The 20013-nt window shown below is 42.4% G+C and overlaps 1 protein-coding gene across 1 annotated transcript in view; it reads left to right on the plus strand.

Annotated features, from left to right (window-relative positions):
• The window catches only part of ABCD3 (ATP binding cassette subfamily D member 3), a 310675-nt gene that overhangs the window by 126419 nt on the left and 164243 nt on the right, over window positions 1-20013 (plus strand). Inside the window, exons 5-6 of the mRNA XM_085601490.1 lie at window positions 7391-7460; window positions 17018-17115. Of these exons, the coding sequence (XP_085457616.1) occupies window positions 7391-7460; window positions 17018-17115 (168 nt within the window). The remainder of the gene's footprint in view (window positions 1-7390; window positions 7461-17017; window positions 17116-20013) is intronic.

The following is a 20013-nucleotide window of genomic DNA, read 5'->3' on the forward strand; positions in this document are numbered from 1 at the left end:
AGATTTGTATTGTATATAGAGCAAAAGCTTAGTCTGTTAAATCAAACAAAAGTGATAAAGAAGATAACGGTGGCTCAGTGAATTAAAATATGTGCTCATGATCAGATAATTTGAAAGCAGTTTATGGGTCAAGAGCATTCTAATTAGGTCAAGTTGATTATTAAAGTCACTAGACCTGCAGGTCTGGTAAAACAAGTCACTAGACCTGCAGGTCTGGTAAAACAATGTTTATTTTTTTAGGCCTGTTTGTGTGAGACACATGACACTGCCTATTCATGTGTAAGTTTCAGCTTCTCCTCCCTCTTCCTGCCCAGGAAGAGCTATCGGAATGTAGATGAATGCAGATGAGTTCTGTCACACTCCCCATCCTGTGTTTGTGGCTGTCTAGTGGGAATGTACAAAGTGTAGCTGTTACCCATCCCAGACCTGTATTGGAGACCGGATGCAAGGCACCTAGAACAGTAAGAGCAGAGAAATGCTCACTTTCTAAAAGTGACATTTCTAAAATAGTAATGTTAAGTCCAACTTTACCATTAAAGAGGATTTATCATTACCACTCCAAAGATATGACACAGTTACTACTTTTTATTCAAGAATTAAAGCTTTTAGGGAATTCCCAGTGCTAGCCTATGAGAAGTAGGCTAGCACTGGTTTCTTATGTGTGTAACAGTAGACATTTGTAGCATTAGACTGAAGGTGAGATGATGGCGTCAATGTGCAGCTTTTGGAACCCTATCCTGTACAAGTGATGTATTGTACAGCCAAGGCATTGATGCCACTGTCCTCACAACTGCATAGGCCTAGAGAGTCTGCTGAAAGGCAGGTTAGCAGATTCCATCTATCGTGACAAAGTATTGGGTATCTGTGTTTTCATGCGGCACAGTGGTCTTGAAAATGTGTTGCAAAGGGCTGGATTTACCCGTTTGAATGCAAATAATCTGACATCACTAGGTGTCCAATTAGGGTGCTGTTTCAGCTTCTCATTCTGTGAACCTGCCATCATATGAATGTATGCGCCTCTTTTGATTAAATAAATCACATTCAGTGCAAATTAGAACCTTGGGGTTACTTTATACCGGTTTTTAATGAGCTAGTGTTGTCGCTGGGTATAAACGGCGAAAAATCTCTTCAGTTCCAGTACTCCATCGGACACTATGCATTTTTGAGATGTTTAGGGTGATGTCTCCTTTAGGTGTGGGGCACTTTAATTTGCATATGCTAAATGATTTAGCTTGTCACATTTGAGTTGAGAGGCCTTTCTGTGAACGGTATGATTTATACAGTGGCCATGATTATAGCATGACTTGCTGTAGTCAACCATGTCATCACACCTCCACTGCTTAAGGTGTGGTTTGATTTGCCACCCACAACTGGGCATGAGACTAAATTACTGTGGCTATGGTTTTTGGACAGACCTCCTTGATTAAAATTGTTTCCATTGTAGTTGCCATTGTGTTAACAAACTCAATGTTGCAAATCTATCGCATACTTCGCTCCCTCAGAACCTGTTTGATTAGTAGCTGGGAGCATCACCCTTGGATGGTGGTCTTTCATTTCCTCATTCATGTCTGAGCTCTGAGTGGGTAGCCTCTGACTTACTTTAACGTTTTCTGTTGGATCTTGCAGTCTTACATCCCCTGTTCTGATTGAAACTCTTAATTCTTATTCAGTTCGTGTCTGAATTAACCTATGAATACGGTCACTATCCTGCAGCTGGAGTGATGTGGAAAAGAAATACTCTTGCAGATCACTTAAAAAGGCATTTATAATCAACTGCTGCTAAATAAGTTAATATGATTTCTTGATCACCAGTTGGTGCTACCACCTGCATATAAAATCAAAAACGTATCTGTTTGATCTCAAACATTCAGGTTTGTGGTAACCCCTTATTCATGGGTCAAAAGATATCTGTGGTGATCTCAGAATTGTTGCTGCTCATCATTATATAGCTATTTTCATGCAATACCAAGTTCCTTATTTAATAGAAGGAATGATTATTTACAGAAGGAGGAAGTTACCTGGGACTGCACGTCACAGCAGATTCACTCTTAAGAACAGCTCGTATGACTCTCTTCAAAATTGGAGAGAAAACCGCAACGATATATTCTGACATCTTCAGGCCTCTGCCAGTATGTTGCATTTAAGAGTTAAGTCTGCCATTACGAAAAGACTGAACTACAATGTTCCTGCAAAGGAGACCAAGCTAGCGTAGTTTGGCTGTAAAGCGCAACTCGCTTTGCAGAAGCCGAACACTGTGTAGCAGAACAAGAACCTCATACCAACAGTCCTGCATGGTGGTGGTTATGGGATGTGAGCCTGCTTTGCAGCTGCAAATCCTGGATGCACCTCAATCGTTAAATCCATTGTGAATTCCTGTAGGTCAGCGCATTCTGGAGGAAAAACTGAGACCATCTGTCTAACAGATAAAGCTTAGCCGAAAGTGGATTATGCAACAGTAAAACCTTTCAAAACACACCATTAATGCCAAGTCTGTGTGATACAGAAAAGAATAAAGATTTTGTAGTGGCCAAGTCAAAGTTCAGACATTCACCCCACTGAGGTATTGTGGTGGAATTCTAGAGCTGTGCATAAACAAATGCCTTCAAACATGTTAAGCAGCTTGGGCAAGATAGTTGTTCCAAAATACTTTCCCGTTCAATGGGAGATACTGAAACTCTTTTCAGGAAACATTTACTTCAACTGATTGCTTGCTTCCAAATTGTGTTTTCACATGTTAGTGAACCCCCTAGGGGAACTTTTTCGAATGAGCCTGCTGTATGCTGGTTTTTTTTTTTTTTTTTTTCATAAATGGCAAATTGAAGTGTGTGTTATTTGTCACTTGAGGTTATATTTTCACAACCATACACGGGAGAGGATGGGGCGTGTACACATAGAGCTGCCGACTTGGAGAAAATAGGGTCGAGTCTCTGCATCGGCTCATCATCATCCTATGATTCTGAGCACCTTGATTTACCTAATCTCTTTGTAACAAAAAAATAATATTCTGATTTTGTGTAATGTATAGCGCAGCTATCCTGCCACATTATGTCACTGATCGTAAACTGGATTGCACCCTTGCTGTGAAGTGCGGGGAATGGAACAATCAAAGGAAGGAACCCATATTGAGATGTGCACTAAGTAATGTGATGGCCACCAATTTTAGCATATTTGCAGTTTGTCTCCATGGCATGTCCACCCCCAAATCACGCCTGCCCCCTAACTCTACTCTACTTCCGGCCACGTACGCGCAGCGGACGAGCGCAGCGGGCGTGCCGTCTGCGCGCCGAAGGCGCGCCTAAGGCAAGCCCGTCTGGGCCCAGCCGGCCCTAGGCCCGGTCACTACGCCCAATTCTCCCTCAGGCCGACGTATCTACACCAGAGACAGGCTCCTTGCACTAAACCCCTCAAAACATTAAGTGTAACTACACCTATTCAGGAGAAAAACACTTTACTAATTGTGACCTCTGCAATCTGGCCCTTAACACCGTAGAATGCCACGGCCTACAGCTCGGTCTTCTTAACTGTAGGTCCCTTCCTAAACATTCCCACGAGATCAACCTCCTTGTCCATGATCATGCCATTGACATTCTGTTCCTCACGGAAACTTGGCTCACCCCCTGCTCTGATTCTGACATTGTCAATGCTCTTCCACCTGGCTACCAAATCCATTCTCAGAACAGACCCCTCGTTAGAGGAGGTGGCCTGGCAATAATTTACAGAGAGCACCTCTCCTGCAGAACCAACGATGGTAATATCGACGACTGCGAAAGTTGCCACTTTGCTCTACAGATATCTTCCGTAACTTTCCTTTCTGGTCTACTGATATACCGCCCGCTGGGAGCCCCAGCCAAATTCTCAAGCGCCCTTGTTGATACAGTCACCCAGATGGCAACCACTACTCCCAATTTTCTAATCCTGGGAGACTTGAACCTCCATCTACTAGATCCCAAGGACATAACCGCATCCAAACTTCTCCTTGACCTCACGTCCTTTGGCATCCGACTAGTGAACTCAGAGCCCACCCATGACAAAGGACATCTTCTGGACCCCATTTTCACCAATATCTCCGACCTCAAAACCCACACTCCTTTCCCCCTGCCATGGACAGACCACTTCTTGATCCCCATTTACTGGCATCTTTCTGTCCCAACTACCCAACCGTCTAAAACCCGGGTAACTGACCGACGCTGGCACAAACTCTTGCCGGAAGAATGGGCCGCCACACTCAGGATTACTCTTCCCCCCCCCCCCCCCCCCCCGGCCTCCGACCCAGTCACTGCGGACATCCAGTTCAACTCCTGGCTCACCCACTCATTGGAGGATCTCCTCCCTAAAACCACCACCTTGAAACGAGTCAAAAGAGTGAACCCGGCTCCCTGGTACACTCCTGAGCTTAACCTCTTACGTAAGGAGTGTAAAAGAACAGAACGCTCATGGAGGAAGGATAAAACCATAGCCAAAAAAGTCGCATTCCGCACCTCCTTAAAAAATTATAAACTCGCCCTACGCAATACTAAAAGCATATTCTTTGATGAAAGAATAAAAAACTCCTCCTGCTCCGCCAGGGAAACCTTCAACATCTTAAAAGAATTACTCAAAGTCCCAGATCCGCGGCCAGAGAAACTGCCAGACTCCAATACCTCTGAAGAGAAATGCCACAAATTGGCGAAATTCTTTGAAGAGAAAATTCATAACATTCTCGCCTCCCTACCTTCAGTCGACCTCGGTCTCAATGATGAGGGCTGCACTAAATCGGACCCAATCACCACCCACCTAAACTCTCTCGGCCCGGTAACTATCGAAGAGGTTTTAACTACGCTAGCCACAATCAAAAGCGGCTCCCCTAGCGACCCGGTGCCCCTACGCATTCTAAAAAAAGTGGCTCCCACGATTGCCCCTCCTCTAACTGACCTCATCAACTCATCACTGCTCCAGGGAATAGCCCCCCCCCCCCCCCCCAGCTGGAAAGCGGCCGTTGTCAAGGCGCTCTTAAAAAAACCTTCACTTGACCCCCCTGGACCTGGCCAATTACAGGCCAATCTCCCTCCTCCCCGGAATCAGTAAAATTACTGAAAAGTTAGTCAATAAAAAGCTCTCGCAGTTTCTGGAGTCTAACAACCTGCTCAGAAGCTCGCAAACCGGATTCCGTCCAGGTCGGGGCACGGACATCGCCCTGCTTGCGGCAGTGGAGGAGACCAGAGGCATTTTGTACGCAGGAGGATCAGTGGCATTGATCCTCCTGGACCGAGTCCTAATCCAGCGACTCAGAGACATCGGTGTGGAGGGCACTGCCTTGGCCTGGTTTGCATCATTTCTAGACCACCGCTCCTTCCAGGTCTGGGAGAACGACACCCGCTCCCCTGCTACCCCCCTCCAATGTGGAGTGCCCCAGGGCTCCTCATTAAGCCCGACATTATTTAATGTCTACATGTCCCCATTGGAGGGGGTGGTTATCCCGTTTGGAGTGAAAATCATCAGCTACGCCGATGACACTGTTAGTGGTGTCTCTATCTCATCCCAACCACGAACCATCTAACCTCCATAGTTGCCTTTCCGAAATTCAGGGATGGATGAATAGTTAGTCGCTGAAACTCAACGGATCCAAGACAGATATCCTACTCCTGGGTCAAAAGGGGCTCTCCCTTCCCCCTAACATCTGGCCCTCTTGTCTGGGTGAACCCCCGGTCCCCAAGACCGAGATCAAGAGCCTGGGAATCTGGCTAGAAAAAGACCTGTCCTTCAAGACCAAAGCCAAAAAAATCGCTGGGACTTGCTTTGGGCTCCTTAAATCTATCAGGAAAATTCTGCCCCTGCTCCCTCTCGTCTCCCAGAAATTGCTCATCCAAGGCCTCATCCTTTCGAGGCTGGACTATAGCAACGCCATCTATCTGGGTGCCCCCGAAACAACCTTCAACAAACTGCAAAGGATACAGAACGCCGCAGCCCGGCTTCTCACTAACACTCCGGCTAGATCCTCGGTCAAACCAGCTCTGAAGCACCTTCACTGGCTCCCAGTGAGAGAGCGTGTCAAATTTAAGGCTCTCTATCTGTCCCATAAACTCCTACAGTACAAAGGCCCCCCCCCATTCTCAAAAATTTAATCAGGCCCTACAAAGCCACAAGATCCCTTCGCTCTGACCATGAACACCTTATCACTATTCCCAGAGTGAAGAAGGCACGCACTGGCGGACGGCGTTTTTCTGTTAACGCAGCCCGATTGTGGAACGCCCTCCCCTGTAATGTTAGGATGGAACCAGACTACCTCCGGTTCAGAAAACCTCTGAAAACACACCTATTCCCCTGATCTGAAACACACCTATTCCCCTGATCTGATTTTTCTCTTCTCTCCCTCACACTTCACCCTCTCGACTGTCCTGGTCTTAGCGCTGGGATACTTACGGGTTACTATGCGCTCTACAAAACCCTATTATTATTATTATTATTTATCTACTTTTAGGACATTGTGAGGAATAGATGAAGGTCAGATAATTCATAATATGTACATACATAGAATTTTAATTTTTTAAGAAGATGCTTTCTGCTAACATTCCTGTAACTGTGCCACCATTGAGGAGGGTACCCTGGATTTCCCAGTACTCGTTTATACTTCACCTTTTCAACACTTTACTTCCGCTGCCGTTGTTGCTGAGGTCTTACTCGACACTAGGAGTAGTGTGATAGCTCTGCCTCTGCTCACACCTGTTTCTAAGAAATGAAAGGATTTCTACATTGTGTTTCAACACTAATCATTTGTAAATTTATTTGCAACCTTATTCCTGACCTGAACACCACTTCACCTCCAGTGTTAATGAGGTAAAACAAACCAATATGCTTTGACTCCCAGGGGCTCTCGGTGATGTGAAATGTGTCCTTAATGGTTTGTGAATGAGGATAATGGCATAGCAAGGGCCCACTGCTAAACGCTTCACCATCATTCAGTAAATGTGATCCATTGCCTCAAAAAGGTTCTAGCCTTACCACTGCCATTTTAATAGAAATGTATCAATTAGTGCATCAAATGGAATTTTAGCCATCCATTCACACTGACCAGTATTAATGATGTGTAAACTTGGTTCCCTTACATTTGTAAATGCCAGTGAGATACCACCACCTAAAATGATACAGTACAGCACATGCCTCTGGCAGGTATACTGCCTCACTACGTTGTGTTAAAATCGCAGACCTTGTTGTTATTTGATTTGAATCATTGCAAGCTGTTTATGCAGAAAGTGATGGTTGCTACTTAAAATGAAATAAATGTTCTACGTTCCATGAGCTGGTGATGTAATGTATTCCTCGTTTGGAAGTTACAGTCTGCATTTGTGAAAACATTTTGGAAATGGCTTGCAGCATTGCCTTGTCGCTAATGTTTTATGCATGTGGTTTGCAGTGCTATCATTGGTCGCAGCCGGAAAGATTTTACGAGATACTTATTCAACTTCATCGCAGCCATGCCAGTTGTAAGTGCTTTTATTATGTCTTTTGAGACTGTTAATAATGTGTTTGGGTTTTGCGTAATCCTCTATTTCAGTAGTTCTAAACCTTGTAACTTCTGTGGGCCGCCACTTAATCACTACTGGAAACGAGGAGACCCACTGAATCATTATTGGTTTCAGGGGACTCCTTCCGAGTCATTACTGGAAGCAGGAGACCCTGGCCTAAGCGTGTTTGAGTTGAACCTCAAAACAATACACAAAAGAAAATACACAAATGATAAAATATTTTAGTCAACCCGCACACAAATTTAAATATTTAATTTTAGTGGGAAGCTTTTCTAAATTCAAGTGAAGCCACTCATAATACCAGCCCCCTGATATTCCTCCGTAAATAAATTGTCCAGAGATTTTCATTTTTGATTTATGTTTTTGGATCATTAGAGAAGTAATTTAGCTTTGGTAGACATTTCTGATCCAGGCTGAATTTTTCTGGACGACATTTTTAAAGATGTGTTGCAGTGATGTAATATTTCAGGAACCATGAGACCTATATACTTCATTTTGGTGTCAAAACATAGGTTTTGGGGCTCAAGTAGTCTTGTAGCGACAGAAAATAACTCCTAAGAACTCTTTCCCCATTTTACAAAATGGCAGCTATAATAGAGGAAGAAGAGCCATATATAGAAATGAAACCAATAATAATGGTTTTACATCCTTTTATGTATACATCAAACAATGTTCATGATCTGAGTATTAAAAAAAACAAAAATTAACGTTCATGTTTTAGACACATTTTCATAGTTCACTTTATTTGTTTCGCTAATTGCTCGTGGTACATTTGTAAAATGTTGAACATTTGAGGGCAGGGACATCTTTTTATAGCACAGGCTTTGCAGGTACATGTAAGTACAAGTTCTCTGGGTATAGGCTTTAGAAACTTCGTAGGATTTAGCACCTCATCAATATCTTCTCAATCAAACTCACATGGATCTTTCTCTACATATGCATAATCCAAAACATTTACACATCTTCTGATAAAGTAGAACGATCTTTTAATGTGTCCACGCACAGAGTATGACGTCGGTGTAAGGTCACTTAGCGGGGCTGATCTCTTGAACTCATTGCACCGAAGATCGTCAAATGTGTGACAGTCAGAACTCGTTCTCCACACACGCAAAATATATTTTCAGCAACACCGTTTGAATACATCTCTGCAGGCACCAACTCCTCATTGACAATCATTCCACTTGCAATAATTGGAAATTCTGTGTACACTACAGCATCAGCAATGTTTTGGCGAGTTAGCATCTCCAAGTTCATCTTGTTCGATGTTGATTACCAGATTTTATCAAGTTCACAGGTATAGGTGTCGAAGTTTGGATGCAGGCAAGGTCAGTTATTCCACTTGTAGACATTCGTCTGATTCTCTCGCATTCTTTGACAGATAGTTCAGGATAACTGTCAAATACATTGTGCAGTTCTTGCAAGGTCCACACTGACTTTGATATCTGTTGAACAGTCCGAACAACCTCTCCGAAGTTTTGCATGGATGAATCTTGACCATTCACAATTGTCCCCAACAACAGCAGTTTTCAATGAGGACCCCTTTTCAAATTGAAATTCTTCAGTTGGAGGTTTTCTTCAAGCCCTTGTACGAGTTTGTGCTTAACTGGTTTGGTTGCAGCTTCTCCATCAAATAATGTGTTTGTTGGAAGAAGATCAGGTGACAGAATCTCCTTGATAAATTCACCCCTTTCTTTTGCTACATCCATCTCTCTATGTACTTGTGAAAGTTTTTTTTTTGTAACCAGTTTTGTAGTGGCTAGTTGGACGACACTCTCACTATGGCAATTAAAGCGTGGAAGTTTAACTTTAATGATTATAGCAAACAGCTTTTTCTCTTTCAATACAAATCTCTCCTGTTTCAGTTCTGCATGTAGTTTCGATCTAAGTTCCAGGACATCTAGTAGACTTGTCTTTATATCATTATCCACATTTTGTTTGGTCATAAAGTTACGTAGTCCCACCGGCTCCATCATTTCAAAGAGGTTTCCTTGCTGCTCCATGAAATGAAGATTGTCAACATGTTTATTTTGAAACGTTCCCCTCTCTTTCCCACTAGTTTGTGATGAGGAACAGTTTCACGATGGTCCAGTAATTTTTAATTTGTTATCTCTCTGAATACATTGCAAATAGAAACGACGTCCTGGTAAGGCTGCCATTGAGGTACATATTCACTTCTACTTGTCTGACCAACAATTCCCTTTGAACTTTCTCCGGATTGTCTGTTCCAGTTTCATATCTGGATCCACAGCATTGAACCTTCCCTCTGTCTTTCACCACAAAATGTCTTTAGATTAAGTTTCCATAGAAGTATGGTTTTTCCACCTCTAGCTTCTTCACTCTTTGCAAATACCATGACCCTTATCTCATGTAGTTTATGCAATCGAATTCCCATAACACAGTAATCTGTGACTCCACAGTAATCTGTGACTCCACAGTCTTCACGTTCAGCTCCCAGTCACCTTCCCATTCAGCATGTACCACGTTTTTCTTCACATTCTTTGACAAACTTGTTTTTCAGGCTTTCTGATTTTGAACTGAGTGTATTGAACGTTGCCTGTCTGTGAAGAAGTACAGGGAGACAGGACAGCAGCAAAGCAAATCTTCTTTATTTCAGATTCATGGTACAGCAACGTCCTAGCCACAGAGCAGCCAGCAGCAACTGACTCTGAGCACTTGGAAACAGGACCAAGCACTCTCTACATTCTAGAGTCCTAAGGATAGGGTGTTCTATGTGGAAGCAGCTGTCTAGCACAGAGTAACGCATAGGCAAATACCACACACATTCCCCCCCCCCCTTACAAAATTTCACATTGGGAGAACAGAAAGTACATTCAGTTCAAAACATAGTTGAGTAGTTTCTGTGGAGTTTTACATGTGCAAGTGCTCCTACGCAGAGGAGAAATAACCCTAGAAGAAACAAGTTGATCATCTCGGCCAGAGAGAACACAGGGACGCACAGGAGCAATCCTACACAAATTCCAAATACGCCCATCATCAAGTTAAGAAATAGTTTAGTCCCAGTACGAGGAGGAGAGAAGTTTGCACTACCACACTTCTGGGGAATGCGTACCCTCACGCGGTCACCCACACTAGCCAAGGTGCGAGAAACCGCATGTCTGGTATCAAAGTTGGCCTTTCTTTTAGCTGCCTTAAGATCTTGACGAGTGCGCCATTGAGCTTCTTCACAAATCTCAATGTCAGCACCTTTCCCTCTCATCCAAGTCTGGAACATGTAAGTATTAGAAGTGCGCCCCCTTAACAATTCAAAAGGGACTTTCTCAGTGGTGGAATGTGGAGTTAAGCGGTAAACCATAACTCGCTCAACTATTACAGACCTCCAGTCAGGGTTTTGTACTTTGGCTAGTTGAATTGATTCTTTCAGAACGCGGTTAAATCTCTCTACCATTCCATAACATTCTGGATGATAGAGAGAACAACGATTGTGTTCAATTCCTTTCTTGGCCAAGAAATCCTCAATCTCTCTTGATACAAGCTGTACTCCATTGTCAGTCAGGAGAGATGTAGGAAGACCTTCCCTGCAGAAAATGTCCTTCAAGAATTTCATGACATCATTAGTTTCTATACTCTGACTTTGATATGTACTCCAGATGGCCGGAGGTCAATCAAGACCAGAACATAAGATTGGCCCGCCTTAGAGGAGACCGGCCCCAACAGATCTGAGGCCACATGTTGTCAACACCGTGTGGGTACATCTCGTATAATCATTGGTTGAACCCTAGTTTTTCCAATTTTATCACAGGCATTGCCCTCCGTGCAATCTCTCACCATGCGCTCTACAAGAATATCGATGCCGGCCCACCAGAAGTGTAGACGAACCCTCTCCTTAGTTTTGGAGATGCGTAGGTGGCCCAGGTGAGCCAAACAAACTATTTTCTGTCTGAGGGATGTTGGAGGGACAAGGAGCATTCCTCTTCCTCTCCAAAGTAAGTCATCACTCAATGAAAGTTAATTCCGTACATTCCAGAATTTCTGGACACATTCAGTCAAGCTCTTAATACTTGTCCACCCTCCTGACACCAATCTGCACACATCAAGCCAGTCAAGGTCACTTTTCATAGTTTCCCCACTCTGACTCAGAAACAACTCCTTCAACAACCTCCCATACTTTGAAGTCCTCAATTTCCCAGGTATCTTCAGGGTCAAGAGCGGTTTTGTCACACTGTTTGGGAACTAAGCGAAAGACAGTCTGCCACTTTGTTATCCACCCCAGGGATGTAATGGTTCCAGCTTATTTTACTGCATCCTGTGATCTTATTTTGGCAGCAAGAACTGCAGGAGTCAAATCAGCTGTGAAAACCATAAGTGTCTCATTCTTTTTATTAGACTGACAAAAAGAAATTGTCACTGTACATTCTCACCAGAAAAATTGTAATTTTGTTATTATAGATCAATACATTTTCATCAATTGTTGACCAATATTTCTCTGATCTCACGGAGTGTGAACCCGTAGCCAGCACTCAAGTGGCTTTAAAACTTAATTTGCTTCACTGAAAGCTAGCAGTTATGTTACTGCTGAGATCTCATTGTACATTCATATTTTCGAATTTATGCACGCATGCAGTTCGGGTGGGCATACAGCTGCAGATACAATCACCTTGTTGTTTCTTGTTAGAAACTAGCTGCAAATAAACACATGTTTGCCCTTTGAGACTCGCATACTCTGTACTTAAGTCAATCCCTTTGGCCCTTGTTCTGGCTTAACCACAGATAACACATTGAAGATCCTCTAGTTGTTGGATGTGGACCAGTTGTAGCCATCTATCTTCTGAGTGGATGGGCATTGGGTTTGTTTGCGTTGATTTCTCAGAAGACTTTGTATACGACATGTAGCACTTGTGACAATGATAAAATATTTCATCCTCTTCACCCATCAGTTTCAAAAGTTTTTTGTGAACTAAGTCTTGCCGCATTTCTGCAGCATCTCGAACTCTCTTCTGTCCAGCTGCAGCCTATGTTAGCTTGGATCAACAATGTCTGCAGCTAAATTACTTCTCTGATACAAAAATACAAATCAAAAATGAAAATCTCTGAAACATTTTTTTTTTTTTTTTACAGAGGGCGAGGGCTATCATCCTCCATACTATAGTTTGTTGGATGTTCTTGCACTGCTCCCATGAATCAATCTGAGGATACGAACTTAGTTTTTTGCCCCAGATTTCAAATTGCTTCACTTTTTTAAAATTGCAATTTTACATTTTGCTTCTGTATTTAGATAAACTTTATTAATCTGTTAATATTATTTAATTTTCTAAGCGGTCATGGACTTCCTGAGTAGGCTTTCTGGACTCCCAAGGGTTCCTGGAGAACATTTTAAGAACTGCCCTATTGTATTGTTATAAATCTATTTTGGTATTCTTACCTGTTATGTACCCTGCCCTATGGCCTCTTCAGTAGTGTTTAAAAAATTGACATCTTTGGAAGTGCTGCATGTGGAGTAGCCTACCTTCCTAAAAACAAACTATTAAATTGTTCTGGAATAGAAATGTAAATGTTTTCGGTGCTCATGCAACAGTACTTTACCGCTCCTTCCAACTCACACAGCGCCATCGTGTGTCACACAATACTGGCTCCCATCATATGGTCACCTGGTGAGGAGCCACTATCCCACAGTGTGCACACAATGAGATGGAAACTGCTTATGAGAGCTGGTTTCCAGCTAATTGTTTTGGAGGTTCTGTGCAGCCGATGTCCATTACGGCCCATGAAACGTCCCTAGGACATCGGTGGCAGGAAGGTGGTGGGTGGAGGTGGTGAATTTAAAGTGCCTCGGGCTGTGCTCTGCACTAAGCCCCACCTGCTTCAACCCCTCACCCCTCTCTTCACACGGTCTGCTTTGCCCTTATGAAGTATAGGTTGCACATGAAAGCTGAAGTTATGATGGACCTGAAATAAAAGTTCAGATTTGTAAATTAACATAGTTACTAAACTGGAATACGTTCTAGAACTATGAAAAGAGAATGCACAATTTGTATATATATCCGTTTGGGTTTGTAAAGAACAGCAATCGCCCTAGGGATTCAAGCACTGTTGAAGTATGCAAGCCATGGTGATTTCCACAAATAAAATACCATTAAAGAAGTAGCCAGGTTTACAGGGCAATCCTAAATTTGCAGAGTTTTAGTTCCTTCCCCACACAACACGGGGTTATCGAAATCACAGTCCCTTGCTTTGAGATAAAACATTCCCAAAGAAGTATGGCGGGTTACTTCTATACAGCTTATGGGATGAAGGAGTGCTCGCCCTTTCTTGATTTGTGATCAAGACATAAGTGGGTTTCAGCACCGTTTTTATTTTGTAATCAAGACATAAGTGGGTTCCAGCGTCTTTCGAGTCTCCAAAGCAGACATCCCTGTTACTGGTGCAGAACCATTGGAGTTTGTTATAAATTTGGAAACCAAATACGTAGCTCCTTCACAGGCCCCTCTGAAAGCAATATATAGTGTAAATCCGATAGCTGTCCACTTCTGAAATGCTGCATTTTGTTTTGCTCCTGGCCGGTTAAATATCTACCAGGAAGACTAATAGCTAGTTCCTGGAACAAATCTCATTACAGTACTGCCCTAATTGCTGTGAGGTAAGATCATAGATCTAATAAAGAACTAGCATGTTAACCTAGCTCATAGATTGTACCTGCACTGGGAGGCATACTGCTAGAGAATATAGACTAGAGGTATCCACTTTCATTTGCAGAATGCGGTCTATGTACTTGGAAATGGTTCTCTTTTCATCATTCCTTCTGCAAGTTCCCCGAATATGTCTCCAAAAACGAATTATTATTTAAAGTGTTCCCCTTTTGTGGAAACTGTTTACTCCATGAGTTATCACTGTGTTTTAAAATAGTTGAATTACTATTTTACTATGTTACTTATTTTAAAATAGTTCACTAAATTACCTTAGAAATAACTATATTCAAAAGTAAACCGAGAAACTGTATGGAGTGTGTGTGTGTGTGTGTGTGTGTGTGTGTATATATATATATCATTTTAAATTAGTTTAATGATTTACTTATTTTTCACTCACAATAAAAAATATTTTGAAGCCAGTGCACGCTCATACAGGAGATGCAACTACTAAGGAAGTGGTAGAAGTAAAAAGGAGAATGAAATGTTAGGACAGCTCATTTTGAGGGTCTGACTACCCATAGCAAAACAAACCTGTTCGTTTTAAATGAGATGGTTTAGTTAATAGCTGCCTGCACAACTAAAAATCTACTTTGATGTATTTAAAAGGAAGATTTAAAAAAACTTCCATGCCTACCTGAATGTTACTTTTTAAAATGAGGGAGCTAGTATGTTGCAGAGTGGACGGATAGTTTGAGGAAGTAGACAGGAAAAAGGTATGCTCAACCTGGGCTTGCGGCCCTCAAGACATTGACTGCAAAAGCAGGGAACCTGTCTTGGTACTGGATGTTAGAAGCAAAGTGAGTGATAAGGCACATATGGCCTGAGCTTCTATTTCGTAAAGGAAGGGGAAAACACCGGTTAAGTAGTGCATAAGGCCTTAAGTTGGACTCAGCCAGACTTTGGAAGCGTGTCCAGTGAAAGAAATAAAGGACCGGCAGAATTAAATATCATACTTTCCCATGCCAAGTGATCAATAACAGTTTGAACCCTTTATTGCCATATATTTGGAAAGACCCAAGTAAAAGCTGGTGTCATCAGTTCTTCAAACAATTATATTCCCTTTTCAACCTTCCGTGGTCGAACATGAAGAAATTTGACGTGATAATTGCAGAAAGACGCTTTGTCATTTACCTTGAAGGCAAGCAGTAATTTGGCATCTGTCTTAAATTATGTATTCTTCAATGCTGATATATATATGTTTGGCAACTGCCAATATTGAAAAGTGAGCCCTCCATATAACCATCGTGATTTGGTCGATCTTCAACATGAGCTAATTTTAGCCCATCCAAAGCAGGACTTATCATGCAGTGATAATTGGATGTTGGTCTTCATACGACCCCCCCCCCCCACCCCCAGTTTCAAATTTGCATATTTCATAAAATCCTGAGATGTATTTAGCTGAAATAACATGTCAAAAAATGGATTCTGACACTAAGACCCCTTGTGCCAAACTTCCCAAGGGTAGTATCGGCAATAAGACACACACTGCATTTCAATACATATCAACTTGCTGCACTTTAATTATTTACACGTGAGACCAGTGCCTAACGTCACGTTCCATCCCAAAACACATTATTTTGACATCTTGTTGCAGCACTGTGTCCATACCGAAAACAAAACTTTTTTAATGACTTTAAATTGAATGTAATGAATAGAACTAGACTGGCTCAATTGCCCCCATTTCTTATTCTGAGTCCATTTAGAACTGAGTTCAAGCACCTACTGTAGAATGTAGTAGAATACAGAAAGCCCAGGTAATCAGAAGATGGGGACATTTTTAATACGAACAGATATCAAGAAAAGAGTGGGAGAACAGTGTCCAGTCAAGGGATCTCTCTAAAAATTGTATAGGTCCCAATGCAGCTATGTTAGGTCAATGGCATGTTGCCCCACTGGTGTACTAGTAGCCACTAGCATCATAATCCGGTCTATCCTCCAGCAGGAGGAGATGTCTCTCACACCAGAGGCAGCTTGGGATCAGTGTCATAGATGCTCTGTTTTAACATTTATAAAAAAAAAAAAAAAAAGGGGCAATGGCAAGGTTTAAATGAGAGATGTGAGTAGGAAGAGCTAGATATCCCACACATCTACATAAGCATCCGGTCAACATGTTTCAGCCTACGTGTGCCAAATAAGGTTGGTGGCTTTCATCAAGACCGTAAGGTTTTGTGGATCCCTTTTGTAGGCCAGATGGGACACTTACCCCTGGTCACTGCTAATTTCTCTCTGTGGAGAAATTGGAGAATACAATGGCCTCTCCTTCAAGATTCTGGAGTGAGGCCCAATAGGTAGAGAGGGGTGGAAAAGTTACTCAGTGGCGCTGACTCTTTGGGAAAACGGTCCCTCCTGCCCATGCAGGAGAGGCCATTGTATTCTCCGATTTCTCCATAGAGAGAAAATAGCAGTGACAAGGGGAAAGTATCCCATCTGACCTTCAAAAGGGATTTACAAAATCTTGTGGCCCTGATGAAAGCCACCAACCTTATTACATTTTAAGATAGCCACGTAGATATTAATTCCACATATTAGAGATCTGCCGTAATGCCTGAAGACTTAATCAGGAATTTAAGAAGACATTTATTTGTTAAGTGATATTTATCATAAGATTTAGTACATAATGGTGTCAAATTAAGTTCTTTAAGCAGGAGGCTTGATCTTCCACATTTGTTAAAATATGCATCAACTAACTTGTTTTGACAGCTTAAGATCTACTAACTGTTTTTACGCTAAGGATTTGTCAACTGGGAACATAACTGTTAACAGCATTAGCTCTGATAAGTGCTCTGGTAATTATAACGCTAAGTCAAATATCTGATTTACAATGCAATAACAAGTGTCATTGACTTTGTTCTTTTTTTAATTAAATAATAGATCTCTCTAGTGAATAACTTTTTGAAGTACGGACTGAATGAGTTGAAGTTGTGTTTCCGTGAAAGACTGACCAAATATCTATACGATGAGTATTTGCAGTAAGTAACATCAATTTTTTTTTACTGCATTTGAATGTTATTCTAAAGCACATAGATTGCATACAAAAAGTGAAATAAACTATACTTTTAATTTGTGTACAAAATAGTTTGGGATATGAAATGGGGGGGGGGGGGAGTTATGTAGAATACTGAATAAGTAAACAAAGTGTTTGCTTTAGGTGTTAAGCATAGTCTGCGTTCCTCAAACAACGTAAAGTGTAAGTCTACAATGCCTCAGGGCTCAGTTGCCATCTTGAGATACTTTTTTCCTCTGGTGAGGTTGGGAGCAGAAATCACAGCTCTGGGTTGACAGTCTGCTTCCAGATATTTGTAGAAATAGGAGAAAACTTAGCTTATTGGGGTAACTCACAGCATATGGATTTTGAAGACTGCCGCAATATTAAAATAAAAAAAAAAAAAAAAAAGTAAATAAAAACAACAAATGCAATGCTTGAATTATTCTTAGCCATTGTTAATTACTGGGATACCAGTCCATCGTTATTTTGCACACCATTCCACCTCAATTTGGACCCAGCTATATGCAGCTCAGTTTTAGCCCTGCTTCAATGGAAACAGTCCTGCCAGGGCATATCCTCCCTGAACCAGAACACCAGCATCCCAAGATTGGTTTCTCCCTTATTAGGGCTCAACAGTCGGGTATAGCTTGGTTCCATTAGCACAGTGTGCATGGGACCCACATCTGGCATTCCCATCTCACTTATATCATCACCCTCAAGTATACGGAACCGTGATGGGTGGAATGCTTGAATTAATCTCACCCATTGGTAGTTACTTGCGGCCGCATCCCCGTCCATTGTTACTTTGTACACCATACCACCTAGGTTTGGACCTAGCCATATGTTAATCAGTCTTGACCCTGCTCCAGTGTTAATAGTCTATCCTGAACTGCCAGGCCAGGTCCTCTCTGAACTGCAACACAAGCAACCCAAGGCCGGTTTTGCCTTTAGTAGTGGCAGGGGAATGCCCAGACGTATGTCCTGCACACACTCTGTCACTGAAACCAGGCTATACCTGGATGACGAGCGCTAATAAGGTTGACAGGAGTCCTGGGTTGCTTGTGTTCTGGGTTACGGAAGACCTGACCTGACTGTCTGGTTTGTTATGGAGAAGGTAGGCGGGAATCTATTGCAAAACAAAAAAAGGAGAGAAAGGTTCTGAGTGTCCCAAAAAGCAAACTAGAAAGGCAAGCCACTTTTCCTGAGCACCTCAAACACCGGTACAAGCCACCCAAGGCAGAGGAAGTAAGGTTTATGATTTTTTTTGCTGAGCGGATGTCCAGGGGTAAGCTAGGTTGATCATGTTATGTGCATATTGAGGCCTCTCTCCGTTTAAAGTGCTGCTGCACCCAATCTAGTACCCACCAATTAGATGACACAACCAAGCGTGAAGGACAGAGTTTCTTATTTGCTATGTGAGCAACTTGCCCTGTTTAGGTAAGAAATGATGTTCCACTCAAAATATCTGTTGTACTAAATGTGTTTCGCTGGAAATTTTACCATTTTGTCCCTTCGTCAGCCATTCCGTATATTACTTTTGCCTAGTTTATAGTTATGCTCTTTCAGTAGTGTTTCGTTGTTGAGTTTGTGCATGATTTAAGCAATCCACCATTTGGCAGCCCATCTCTTCCAAGTCTATTGCTGATGCCTGCAAATTGGCCTCTGTAATGCAGATGAGGTATGATTTTTTAATCTTAACAGTGGTAATTCAATGGTCGTTGTGCATTTTACCTGTGGGCTAAACTCTCATTCTCACCTTCTTTTTGGGAGGGATACCTGGCTCGTTTCAGTTATTCTTTTCGGTGCATTGCCATCAGTCTGTGCCTTCAAAGTGATGAGATTTTTTTAGCCGGTTTTAGGGCCCCAAAAAGCTTGCACTTGCTAGGGCTTACAACCAGAAGAGCCACTTCACTACCAGCTTGATGCCAGTCATGACCATTGGAGTGAGGAGAAAAGACCCAGCTCTACTGACTGAAGAAAAAGTACTACATTGCTGATTTTTTTACAACAGTATTTTAGCTTTCTTCAGGGGCAGAATTATTGCTAACTTCAGCTTCTTTTCACTTTGTGTTTCAATGCTTAATAGGATATTTTCAGTATATATTAAATGGAAGGAACAATGTTATCTACTCTTGCCTCCTGCAATGACTCCATTGTGTGACACTATATAATAATGACAACATTATAGTGTCTTCTCACATTGCCTCCCTATTTGTGGTGTCCTTTGGCTGCTCCAAGCAGAGCCTAAAATGAAGCAGAACACGTTGCTGTGCTCCTACCCTTCTGGCAGGGAACACTGAAATCTCCAATATACTTATTTTTAAAAGGACTCTGAGGCTTACAAGACAGTGCTTTGCTGGAGGACTTTCTTTGATGTGACCTCACTAACTGGTAAATGTGACCTTCTGTGTGTTTATCTTTCAGGTTTGATATGCTTGCTTCAGCATGGTCCTTGTATGGGTTACCCGGCCCTTTTAGCTACTACGCACCTTTCTTGAGGGACTACAAGTCTCACCGGGAACTCATGGTCAGGCAGCTCTCTTGCACTGCTTGGCACTTGCTCTATGGAAAACAGAGGCACATAGCTTGTGAGGGGCCATCGCTGGAAACACACCAATGAGCAGCATCTTCTTTTTAAAATAACTTGTGCTGTGGTGGGCCAAATGCAGCGATGTTTGCAGATCTGTCTTCCTAACCATCAGGAGTGCTGCTGCAGGGTCCTCCTGACTCCCAAAATTTAATCAGGCGATTTTGGAGGATTGCTTGCTACCTTTTCACTGGTGCTTCCTGCCCCTGGACATTCCCTTCTGTCCCACCATGATGGTATCTGGCTCTAGAGTTTTCCTGGCAGCAGCACCCCACAGTCCTCATGGCAGACCTA

The sequence above is a fragment of the Triturus cristatus genome, chromosome 4_2 (assembly GCF_964204655.1).
Source record: "Triturus cristatus chromosome 4_2, aTriCri1.1, whole genome shotgun sequence".
Taxonomy (NCBI): Eukaryota; Metazoa; Chordata; class Amphibia; order Caudata; family Salamandridae; genus Triturus; species Triturus cristatus.